The sequence below is a fragment of the Monodelphis domestica genome, chromosome 5 (assembly GCF_027887165.1).
Source record: "Monodelphis domestica isolate mMonDom1 chromosome 5, mMonDom1.pri, whole genome shotgun sequence".
Taxonomy (NCBI): Eukaryota; Metazoa; Chordata; class Mammalia; order Didelphimorphia; family Didelphidae; genus Monodelphis; species Monodelphis domestica.
The window spans coordinates 257,831,083-257,843,772 of record NC_077231.1 but is presented as its reverse complement, the minus strand read 5'-3'; the positions used below and the strand labels follow the sequence as shown (position 1 = coordinate 257,843,772).

At 34.0% G+C, this 12,690-nt stretch overlaps 1 protein-coding gene across 1 annotated transcript in view; it reads left to right on the top strand.

Annotated features, from left to right (window-relative positions):
* RAB18 (RAB18, member RAS oncogene family) overlaps window positions 1–12,466 on the top strand; it is a 39,678-nt gene extending 27,212 nt beyond the window's left edge. The window contains exons 4-7 of the mRNA XM_001367029.5: window positions 8,858–8,930; window positions 9,714–9,832; window positions 9,907–9,973; window positions 11,207–12,466. Of these exons, the coding sequence (XP_001367066.1) occupies window positions 8,858–8,930; window positions 9,714–9,832; window positions 9,907–9,973; window positions 11,207–11,379 (432 nt within the window). The 3' untranslated portion in view covers window positions 11,380–12,466. The remainder of the gene's footprint in view (window positions 1–8,857; window positions 8,931–9,713; window positions 9,833–9,906; window positions 9,974–11,206) is intronic.
* Window positions 12,467–12,690: the final 224 nt, after the last annotated feature.

Sequence of the window (12,690 nt, the reverse complement as noted above, 5' to 3'; positions counted from 1 at the left end):
TTCTTATGTTGAAGAAATAGGACATGGTTTCTTTAGACACACAGCTCAGGCATTATTGTGGCAACTTGATATGGTAGAAGTGGACATCATCTGCAAAGGTAATTTTGGGCTTATAATAAATTCTTCTTTTACCATTAATTGCTCTTGGTCATTACTTCTCTTTGTTGAGCCTTAATTTTCCCTAAAATGAAAGATTTTAGGTTAGAGATTTCTGAGATCTGTTAATTATAGAATTCAATTTTTTCTATTTATTACAATTCCATTTTAGGGAATCTTACCTGTAGCCATCTCTTAAGCTATCAAGGGACTTCATTTGACCATTTGAAGACCTTATATTGCCACATTTGTTATAGCCTAGATTTGCATTTGTGATAGATTCATAAAATTGTTGTTCTAGAGATGGTAGGGGCTTTAGAAGCCAATTTAGTCCAATTCCCTCATTCTACAAATGAGAAAACTGAGGTCTATGGAAGTGACTTCCTACAATTACACAGGTTGTAGCTAGTGTTCAACAACAGAAATTTAATACTAATTAGAGAGGCTGACTGATAGTCGTAAGTTTTTTAAAATTATCTTCTCCCATTAATTAGAAATCTGTAAAGTTAGTCTCAAAATTCACAAATCAGATTATTTATTGTCTTTTGGAGTGATTTTCATTTAGTCATCTACTTAGATTATTGAGTAACATGACCTAAATAATGTTAAACACTAAATTTTTGGCCATTAGGCATAAACTCATTTTTATGTTGGGATCTTTAATAGGTTTTTGTTTTGAAGTGAGACCATAACATTCTGGTGTCTCATTTCCCAGGGGTTGATCTGGCAAATAATTGGAATATATAGTGAGATTTTGGTGCTTCCTTCCTGGGGTGTCAAAATTGTTATAGGACCACATAAAATGAATATGAAACAAGCTAAAGTAGATTTTAACCCTTTCTTTAAATTTACTACATTATCTATAGCCACTAGTTCAAGTACCTGATAATAAAGAAGCTGATAAGATTAAATTATACTTGTTAAAAATTTTAGTGATTCTTGATTTCTTTTACTTTACCTCCTACTTTTCTTCCCACCCTCCTGGCACTGTAATTAGAGGGGCAAGTACTGTGAAACTTTAATAAGATCACATCCTGTTTTATAGATGGCTTTCATATTCAGATTCCAATTTAGTTTCTGAGTAGTAGAAATTAAGGTTTGGGGTGGGAAGAATTCCTAACCATTGTAGATGAGCTGAAAGACAATGAATAGAATTAGTAAAAATGAGATAGACTTTCATCTTGTAGTCAAATGAAAAGTATTTTCTGTATTTATAAATATTATGCATTAATGTAGTTGTGTATCTGGTTTTATTGTGAATTATTTTTCAGAGAATAGTCACAGGCATCAATTTGCCATATCATGTACCTAATGTTTTTCCATCTGCTGTGCATTTGACATAATTTGGAAGTTTGCCCTTTAACATTAAACTCTTATGACTTTCTTGGGGAACACCAGAAGTTGAAATGGCAAGGAAATTAACAGAATGGAAGGAGGTGATTTGAGAATTTATCTCTCCCTTTCTAAATGGAATTTGCTTGATTTTACCATAGAAGTTAAGAAGGTAGACTAGGAATATGACAACTGACAACATATCATAGAATTTTAGAGCTGGAGAGAATCTGAAAGTTCTATATTCATCCCATCATGTTACAAGTAAGAAAACTGTGACCCAGAAAAATAGTAGTGATAATTGCATATTCTATCAGTAAAAAATTTTGAGCACTCATTCTCAATAGGTATTTACTTATAAGTACCTGTACTACTATACTAATAGTTATGCACATTACCAAAAAAATTGAAATAAAAAGAATGAAATAACATTTGATTTTAGAGTTAATGGGGAGCCACTAGAATATATTGTTAAGTAGACAACTTTCACTTGAGGAATGTCAGTTTGACAGTGATACTGAAGACTGATTTGAGTTGGAAGAGATTTGTGAATGAAGTTGAAGAAGTAGCTACAAGATTAAGTTAAAAAACTCATTAGATATATGGGATGACAGGAGCGTATGGAATTGAGCATTACACTGAAAATATGAATCTGGTTGACTAGAAGGATGGTAGAGTTGTCAGTAGAAATGAGGAAAGTTTTAAGAAGGGTATATTTGGGGAAAATATAAGTTAATAGGATTTTACAATGCCTAGCCACATCTTCTCATCTGATTGCTTTGTCTTACCAAAAATGGAAAGGAGAAAGGCTGAGCTCTCATTGGTTACTCACTGCCCTATGGGGTGGTGCATGCTACAACTGAAAAATGATGGAGGTGGAGAATTTTGCCCATGAAGTTGCTAGTATAACTGCTCTGGTTGTGATTAGGTTATAACTGTTCTGAATGGCCTAGCCCTGGAACATAAGGGGAGAGGTTGTAATGCAGAAGGAAGGGACTGTGGAAGAAATATTGGGTTAACTGGGGGTGAAGTTGTATTGGAGATAAGCCCTATGATTGGCTTATGGGACTCATCTACCCACTCTGGTTATCCTTAGAAGGTCATGCCAAAGTCCACCTAAGATAGGATAACCATTTCCTCCCATTTCAACATACTATGAGCTAAACAATTGTCTTCTTGATTGCATCTTGGTCAGTTGTACACTAGTTTGAACAAATGAGAGTTTACACAGACCATATTTAATATGTTTAGATAACCTAATGGTTTTGTGACTATTTCTTCCTTCTGTATAAATTACAATCCAATCATATCAGTGAATTTTAAAACTATTTCACCCTAATCAGACCATTCTTTAGAAGATTTGATTTAGCTATTTCCTGATCAGTAACAATAGATATACTTGGAATAACAGAATCAGGTCTTGGGAAGTCCACATTTTCCCAACCCTCCTTAGTTTAACAAGATTAGGAAGGTCTGCACCAAACTCAAAGATTAAGTATCTGAGAAAAAGGCAACAGACATGTGCAGAAAAAGCGCACAGACCCCTGGGCTGTCCTAAGTCAAGCTAAGTGATCATTGGTAAAAATGAGATGCAGAAAAGTGATGTAAAACCGTCTATATAAGGCACATCACTTCCTGTCTCTTCCTCTTTCCCTGAAGAGGTGACTGGCTGGGAGTGTGCTAGGCATTTCCACATCTTGGAGTGGTGGTGGTGAGTTTGCCTTGAGCTGATTCAGGTTCGGGCATCTGGGTTTAGCCCTTCTTTTTCTGGAGTTCTGGCTGACTCCTTCCTCCTTCATACTCCAAAACCTTACTTCATTATCTCCTGATCTCCCTGCTTGATATGAGCGGGGGGTGGGGGGGGGTTGGTGTGGGAGGGAGAGAAACCTACTCTTTCTCCTTAATCTCCTCCACTATCAATTAAATCACCATAAAAAATTCCAGCTGACTTGGACATTTTATTATTTGGGATTTCCCCTGGCGACCACTTAAATTTAGATTTTCAGTCTCAACAATAATTTTAACCTTTACATATCTTATTCTGTGTAGTTCTCTGGAGCTCTATTTTTATTATGCTAATAATGATGATTTTTATATAGAACTTTAAGATGTGCAAAAAGCATTTTATATACCATTTTAAAGATGGAAGTATTTGAGCTTCAAGGGAATGAAGTGACTTGCTCCATGGTCACACAAGCTAGTAAATGTCAGTCAGAATTTCAACTTCGGTAACTCCTGTCTCTAAGTCTAGCATTCTTCCCACTATATCAATACTTCCTCTATAGTGCTTTCCCCAGGTAGATGTTTTAATTTAATCAAATATCCATCCAACTGTATGTCATAGTCCAGTAAAGTTTTTTTTTAATCTACTTTATTTTACTTGTATTGAGTATCTAAGTAATTACATATAAGTAGCTATTCTCAGTAGCTATTTGCTATAGAGGTAGAGGTAGGAGCAAGTAAACAGTGAAAGGCAGGCCAAATGAACTAGTCTTGACTCCTTGTCCTCAAAGGGGATAGGAATCCTCCTGATATCCAGACTGCTCTCCTTTCTATTCAGGCTGAAAAAGAAATGTCTTTTCTGAATCTCAGAAGATGTTTAGGATTGTTTCTGCTCTGAAGAGCTCAAATCACTTTATTTCCTAATGTAGTTGGGAGAATACTGAATTTGGAATGGAGGGTATGGTATCAAGTTCCAACTCTTCACTCCTGTCTTTAAAACTGGGACAATAATGGACTTCTCCATTAATGGCAATGCAATGGCCCTGAACAGTCTGCAGGGATCTATGAGAAAAAACACTATCCATAAGCAGAGGACCAACTGTGGGAGTAAAAACACCGAGGAAAGGCAACTACAGGGGTTGAGGGGATATGATTGAGGAGAGACTCTAAATGAACACCCTAATGCAAATACCAAACAACAAGGAAATGGGTTCAGAGCAAGGACACATGTGATACCCAGTGGAATCGCCTGTCGGCTAGGTAAGGGGTGGGTGGGGGGATGTGGGGGTGGTGGTGGTGGTGGGGTGGGGGGAGGAAAAGAAAATGATCTCTGTTTCCAATGAATAATGTATGAAAATGACCAAATAAAATAATGTTTAAAAACAAAAACAACAACAAAAAAAACCTTTTAAAATTAAAACAAAACAAAACAAAACTGGGACAAATCCCCTCATCTCTTTGGGCCTCTGTTCCATCATTTGTAAAATTCAGGATTTGGGCCTAGGTGATTTTTATAGTTTTTTTTTCCTTTTTTTTAGTTCTAATCTATCTTATTCCCTATATAAAGTCAAATGAAAGAGATACTCCTGCTTATGGCTGATATTGTGTTAACAGCAAGTTTTTTCTCTCAGTAGAAGATAAGCTCCTTGAGGTCAGGTACAATTTAATTTTTCTATTTATATCCTTGTTTCCGGGTGCTAAATAAATGTCAGTTGCTTAAATTGCAGACCATATTTGTAGGATTTCCTCAACAAGCACTTACTGGATTAATTTAGAAAATCTAATCAAATTTTAAGTGGAATTTTTTCTCTCCTTCTTCTGTAACATGGTCTATAAACTATAGTTATCTAGCTAATGTTGTTTGTTTCCATTTACTGCTCATTAACGTTGCAAGATAAAATGACTTGTCCCACAAAATTTTTTTTTTTTTTGTATTTGGGCATGTGATGAAACTAATTTTGTTCACTACCCGTTTCTACAAGGAGAACCTGTGAGCCATTTAATTAGCATTGATGTTGGTTCATGTCTTCTAGTAGATTGCCAGTGTTATAGGGCTAGAATACTTGCAGTTAGGTTAATTTTGTGTAGAGTTGAGTAACTGTGATTTTAGCATTTTCTTTCCCCCTTTCTGATGTTCTACTACTGCAGTTATGAAAGTGTGATAGGGTTATTTTTTGTTTTATGGGTTGTCATGGTCAAAGAATTAATTTCCTAGTGACCAGTTTAGGTGATTAACTCTTCTGTACTTAGTTTAGGATGATAATTCTCAGCTCTAGTGAATTTAATTCTATTGTTAGGACTAGACATGCTCTGAAACCTTTCAAATTTGGTAGAATTTTTTTGGAGAATCCAGGGTCATCTACATGCCATGGCAGGACATTTATGTAAATATTTGTTCTATTTTATATATGAGACATTTATGCTGTCTTTCCTTGAGAACAATTGCTAGTTCTAATCTTTGGCATATGTTCATGAGGAATAAGTATAGAACTATTCTCCCGGTGGATTGTAAAGTAAGTATTACTATTTGTTTTATTTTGACACTTCTGTTTATTGCTTGAGCAAATTTTTAAGCTAATCTTGAATTCAGTTCTGTGGCAACATGAGATTTATAAAGGGGATATTTGTGGTATAGATGTGAAATTTCCTATTAGCAGCTACTTCAACTTGAAAATAATTTCTTCCCATCCATAATTAGAGTATTCAGAGAATCAAAAATTACATTAGAGAACCATTCCTGATAGCATTGGTATAGTGATTCACTAAATTAAATCAACTATAGATTTATTTTAGAGTTTAAAACTGAAATTAATAATTAATCATTCTTAACTGAATATATAAATGCTACTTTAATCATTAACAGATAAAAGGAAATTTCTGACTTAAAACCTTGTGGGTTTCTTTTTGGGGCCTGGGGAAGGTGGTGGAGTGGAGGACCTGTACCCATAAATGATTTGGTTTAGGAAACTTCCCACTGCCAATGTAGAGCCTCATCTGATTTGCAGCTTTAAGCCCGAGTTACTTGGAGGTACTGAGAGGTACTAACTTGCCCAGGGTCATAAAGCTAGTGTCAGGAACTTTGTTTTTTCTATGGTGCAAAAAGTTAGGTAATACATGGATTTAAATCCCAGCTCATTTATTAGCTTTTTTAACTTTGGCAATTTATTTTATCTGTCCTGGTTTGGGGTTTCTTATCTTTAAAGCAAAGGTATTGGAGCAGATAATGTCTAATGTCTCTTAGTTCCAAATCTTAGGATTCTAGCTGTTACCTTCTTAACTTAAAAGTAAGAAATTAGAGTGGCACTGTTTTGCATGAGGACCAGGATGTATGTGGAATGAGTGAGAATATAGTTTTTTATTTATTTTCCTTTAAGTTTTCCCTTGAAGCTGTAAATTAGTTTAAATACTCTTGACAGTCAGCCAACATTTATTAAGTTCCTGTTGTGTATGCCATTCACTGTTAGACTAAAAATCCCAGTGCTTAGTATACTATTTACCTTGCTTCCTGCAGCTATTCTAGCTCTCTATCACTCCTCAGAACTATCTTCAGGGTTAAAGGTGTATGAGAAAAGCATATGTCCAGAGAGGCTTTCACTTACTTTGCCTCTTGGCTAGGCCTACATACTACTGCTAGCTGAAGTGTAGGACTAACTGCCTGGTAAGGGCACGTAAAAGTAGCCTCCTGTTTCTCAAAGGAAGTGAAAGGGAAACATAGTTTGGTTCAGAATTGAGGAGAGACTAATATATAATATTCTCTCTTTGTTTATCCAACTAGTATTCTGATTTAATTAATTCTGTTTTCAAGAATTATACATAACTTGTACAAACCTAACAGTAAGACAGTTGCTCTCTTAAAGCAAGAAGCAGGATTTTAAAAAATTAAGATGAAATGGAATAATATAACTTTGTGAAAGAGAAATTTTGATCTCTTGTGAACAAGTAGGAGAAATTATTTGGGGACAGTGTAGAAAAAATTATTAATAATTTTTATATAAATAGAAAAACATTTATAAATGAATTTATTGGAGAAAGTATTTGTGGTCATGCTATTACTAAAAAACGACATTTAGGTATATGAGAAACTGATTCTCAATGCAAGATTAACATCTCTCAACTAGCAAATGATTGAGAGGTAGTTTAGTTAATTATAAAAAGAAATTAAAAATACTTACTTTAAAAAATGTATAACCTTTCTTGAAAAAAAAAATGCATTTAAGGGGACAGCTGGGTAGCTCAGTGGATTGAGAGCCAGGGCTAGAGACGGGAGGTCCTAGGTTCAAATCTGGTCACAGACACTTCCCAGCTGTGTGACCCTGGGCAAGTCACTTAACCCCCATTGCCTAGCCCTTACCACTCTTCTGCCTTGGAACCAACACACAGTATTGATTTCAAGACGGAAGGTAAGGGTTTAAAAGAAAACTGCATTTAAAAGTTCTCAGAGGTTCCAAAGGAAACTCTCTTTCAAATCTCTAAATACTTTTTACCTTTATAACCTGGATGAAATCACTTCACCCCCTCAGCCTCAGTTTTCTTCTCTGTAAAATGAGAGGGTTGGATAGTATGAACTCTGAAGTCCTTTCCAGCTCTACATCTTTGACCAAAGTAAGTAAAAATGGCCAGATTCCATGCTTTTTTGTCCTTGAGGTAAAGAAGGTATGCTTATGCATTGCTTAGTTAATACTTATATACTCATAACCTTTACTACTATATATTATACTATACTCATAACCTTAATACTTATAACCTTAGTGGAAACTTTTGGAGATTAATCTGGCAAAATACTACCAAAAATCATAAACTCTCTGGACTTAGAATCTTGCCATTGGATTTATTGAAGAATTATGGAAAAGAGAAGTCTCAAAAAAGCATATTTAATGTACTGTTGCTTTTAGTAGTTAGAGAAAAATTACAAACAGCCTCAATATCTAAGTTTAGAGATGGCTAAAAAAGTATGGCATATCAGTTTAATGGAATATGATATAATTAGGGAGAAAAAAAGAAGTGAAAGAAATATTGAAAATAATAAATAATCCAAAGTAAAAAGGTAACTATAAGAAAAGCTTAGATACAAATAAAATGAAAGGTTAGGTTACAGAGGAATAATTGATGTTTTTACCTTAAAGTTTATTTTTAAAAATATACATAGTTTCAAATGTATACTTAGCTTTTAAAATCTTTATATTTTACAAAATATAGCCTGACATGCCTGTAATTCCTTCTAAATGAAGTAAGTGTTCCATAATAAAAATTTAAAAGCAAAAATAGCATAAAATATTTATTCCTTTTCTCCAGAGGGAGATCTATTAATATTGGTTCATTTCATCTTTAATGAGAATTTTCCAGTGGGGTAACATTTTATATTAATATTATTATAAGAGATGATGCTTTGGTGGTATATTGAAGACAATATTATTTTGATTTTATGGCACTTAATTTAATATATTTGGAAAATGTCCTGTTTACATGGTATAGAAAGAGTACTAATTACAGTCATAGCACTTGGATTCACAACTCAGCTCAGCTGCTTACTACCCCTATGTCTGGGACTAAGTCAACTAACCTATTTTGGCCCTTGATTTTCTCATCTGTACAAGTAGTAGGCTGGGCTAGGTGACCTAAAAGAAAAGGTGCCTTCCAGCTTTAAACATTGAGCATGTGAGTCATAGGTGGGTTTATTAAGTATATAATTTTGATCTCTCCTTTCTAGGATACTGCCGGTCAGGAACGCTTCAGAACACTGACACCTAGCTATTACCGAGGTGCACAAGGTGTTATATTAGGTAAGCATTCTATTTTGTTATCCTACATTTGGTTTTTATTGAAATTAGGTATTTTTAGAAATTTTCATTTAATTAACCTTATATTTAAAAGTCTTATTTTTATTCAGTGCCACATCATTAATTTTGAAATATTTACTCATACCAAGAACTGTATAGTGAATACTCCTTAGCTATCTTCCCCTGAAAGGATAAAATCCAGGTTAATTTGCTTATTTGCATAGTGCAGGATGTTAATGAAGACAGTATTATTGCAGGATCAGTTTGAGTATTAGACCAATTGTCTTTAGGCACAGGGAAACTGATTTTTGGCTAATGGTTGCTCAATCCATGCCTTTGGTCACAAGATTTAGGAGAAAAAAGAAAGTAATCTGTGTCCAGTTGTTTTGTTCACCATTTACCCTAATTACCCTTGATTTTTCTTTACCTCTCTTCACTTCATACAGTCCAGACTCCTAAATCATAATGATCTATGAAGAACAACATACAGTAAAAAACCTAGGAGTTTGGAAGAGAAAAAAGAATGGTGAGGGCCCATGGATGAAACCACCAACTTCCCCTTGTATGTTAGATACTTAATTTCTCAGTAGCTTATTGCCCTTTTCCGAGTTGCATTATCAAGGGCCTACATTTTATAAGCTTACAGATGATTTTTATTGTGACCTTTTAATCTGAATAAAGTAGATAATAGCAACCCTAGCTTAAAGACAAAAAGAGAGATGAGAGTTTTAACTTGAAAAAATTATTTTAATGTGTATTTTGTGGCTCTTAAATCTTCTATTTCAGTTTATGATGTCACAAGAAGAGATACTTTTGTTAAGCTGGATAATTGGTTAAGTGAATTGGAAACATACTGCACGAGAAATGACATAGTAAAAATGCTAGTTGGAAACAAAATTGACAAGGTAAGAAGGTAGAAACATTGACTGTTTAACCCTATATTATAGAACTTTTATCAATACCTATATTTTTCTTTTAGGAAAACCGTGAAGTTGATAGAAATGAAGGGCTAAAATTTGCACGAAAGCATTCCATGTTATTTATAGGTAAGTGTATAAAGATGTATGTTTTGATTAGGGCCAAGAAGTAATTATAACAGTTTCTACTCATTTAAGAAGTGTCAAGTGAGTGACTTCTGGGATCAGAAGCACCAGGAATTTGAATTCTAATATTCATTTTGTGGGTGGCTGTCTAATCTTGTGGGGATCATAATACCAATGTAAAAGGAAGTAGTAGATGTGAAACTTGAACTTCAAAGGCATTACATAAATATCAGTGGTATAATGTCTTGATATTTGAGCTTCTTGTACCAAGCTACCTGAAAACTTCTTTTTAATTTGAAGTAACTGTATTAAATTATATTAAATGAAAATATTTAGTCATTTTAAGTATTTAAATCATAATTCAAGAGATTGGCAACATCTAGGATTTCACTTCCTGAATTTCCCCCCTGATTTTGTGTGTACGATTAACTTTAGTTTTATATTCTTAATTGTGTAAATGTTAAAGAACCAGTAATTTAAGCTTATTTACTTGCTTGGCATTACAAACATGAAAAATTAATGTTATGCTTATTCTTTTTTATGATATAATTAAATCCTTCATAAAAGGAAAAACTTTAAAAAATGTACTTTCTTTCTTAGAATTATACTAAGTATCTGTTCCAAGGCAGAATAGCCCTAAGAACTAGGAAGTTGGAGTTAAGTGATTTGCCCCAGTTCACACAATGAGGACATGGTCTGATCCAGATATGAACCCAAGACTTCCCATCTCCTGGCCCAGTGCACTATGCACTGAGCCTTTTAGCTGTCCCAAGGAAAAACTTCTTGCATGAATTTAAATGAACCAGCTATGGGTAAAAATCTTCTCTTTACTTAAACTACACATAATGACAGATTCATATAGACATAATCATTTTTTCTCCCTGAAATAAGTCTCTGTAATATCTGGGGTTTCTTCTGGATTAGAGTACAGTACAAATTATTAAATATGAAGTAAAATATAGATTTTAAGACCTTAGTTGATATCAGTTATTTTTACATTACAATTTTTGAATGGTAAGTTAGAAAAGACTAATGAAAGGTCTGTGGGAAATGTTATGACTATAAATCTTGGGAGGATGACTTAAACTAAAATAATGCCATATAAAATGTGGTAATACAGAAACAGAAGATGTTTATATTACTTCCAAGTATTTATTTTTCTTTTGTAGGAAAAAGTAAAGGGTTTTTTTTTCTTGTTTTAGAGGCTAATGTTATTTTTTTTTCTTCCTATTTTAGAGGCTAGTGCAAAAACCTGTGATGGTGTACAATGTGCCTTTGAAGAACTTGTTGAAAAGATCATTCAAACCCCTGGACTATGGGAGAGCGAAAACCAGAATAAAGGAGTAAGGCTATCACACAGGGAAGAAAGCCATGGAGGAGCTTGTGGAGGATATTGTTCTATGTTATAAACTCTGGGAAGGTCTATCTTTTGCGTTTTTGATCAGATAGTGTCATCTTTCTGTATATAAACTCCTTAACTGCTATTTTAGGGACCTTGCAGTTTGCACATATTTGTTTTGTATCATGGCGATGAACATTTATAAGAAAACACTCATCAGCTTTCCCAGGTAAACTGTTTATGGTAAGCATGCACAAATTGCAACCTTCAGTCTTTTATGTAACATAAAATGGGTGTGCATTACTAAGTACACTCGATTTTATGACCTACATTCATCATGTATTTTTTTTTAATCCATCCAACAAATATCTGTTGTGAAGCTGTCTGTCTGCATTTTGGTCTCCTTTTAGTTAAATTTGTGTGATTATTGGATTGTTTTGTATAACTCCTAGAAACTCTGGGAGCTATAAGTGTAACAGATCTATTCCTGATGAATTCCTTTGCAGGTTTAACAGCATGTTCTTATAGCTTTGTGAGGAAGCTGATGTTATAGATTTTTTTTAGGTACTTAGCAAAAAAAGTCACCTGCATTTGTCTGATGATGCTTCTGAACTAGCAGTGAAATAACACAATTGGGACCTACTTTTTAATTCACTTCAATGAATAACTCAGTTGCTTAACTGGAGTTTTAATCCTGTGATATATATTAGATTCATGGCACTTTTGAGCTGCAGGTTTTGTAATGCAGCCTCTGATAGTGGCAGTCAAGTTTTTCCCCCCACTTTGTTCCAGAGGGATATGAAATTAGTGTGTTCATTGTGACTTGTTCATAATAGTACTTAGCACATTTTAAAACCAACGCTTTTTCTTAAATGTTGGTAGTGTTTGTCCAAGTATCTCAACTGTAGCTTGTTTGATGTTATGAAGATATGTATCATATGATTGCTTAAATGGCTAGTTGATATTCCGAACCTTATTTCTATGTATTGGGGGTCAGGGAGAAAGCAAAGTGACAGTTGGAGAAAAGGCATTATATAGCTTCTGGATTCTGATGTGTGGGGAAATACTGTTGCAATGAAAATCTTGAATTTACTGTAACAAGTAGCAGTGGTTTATCAAAACTAACTTGTACAGACTAATAAATCTTTTCCAAAGTATTCAATTTTCTAACCTCTTGCTATTGTATACTTGTATATTTTCTACATACTCATCAGTTTACTACATATTAGTTTCTGCTTTTTTATGCCAAAAATAAGGGTTATTTTCCCTTTAAAGTCAATCACCATAATACGTGACAACAAGTGACTGCTGTACTTGTCTTGGAAATTTGTTGTACATATGAATTTACAGTTCATAAGCATTTTATATATTTCAACATCAT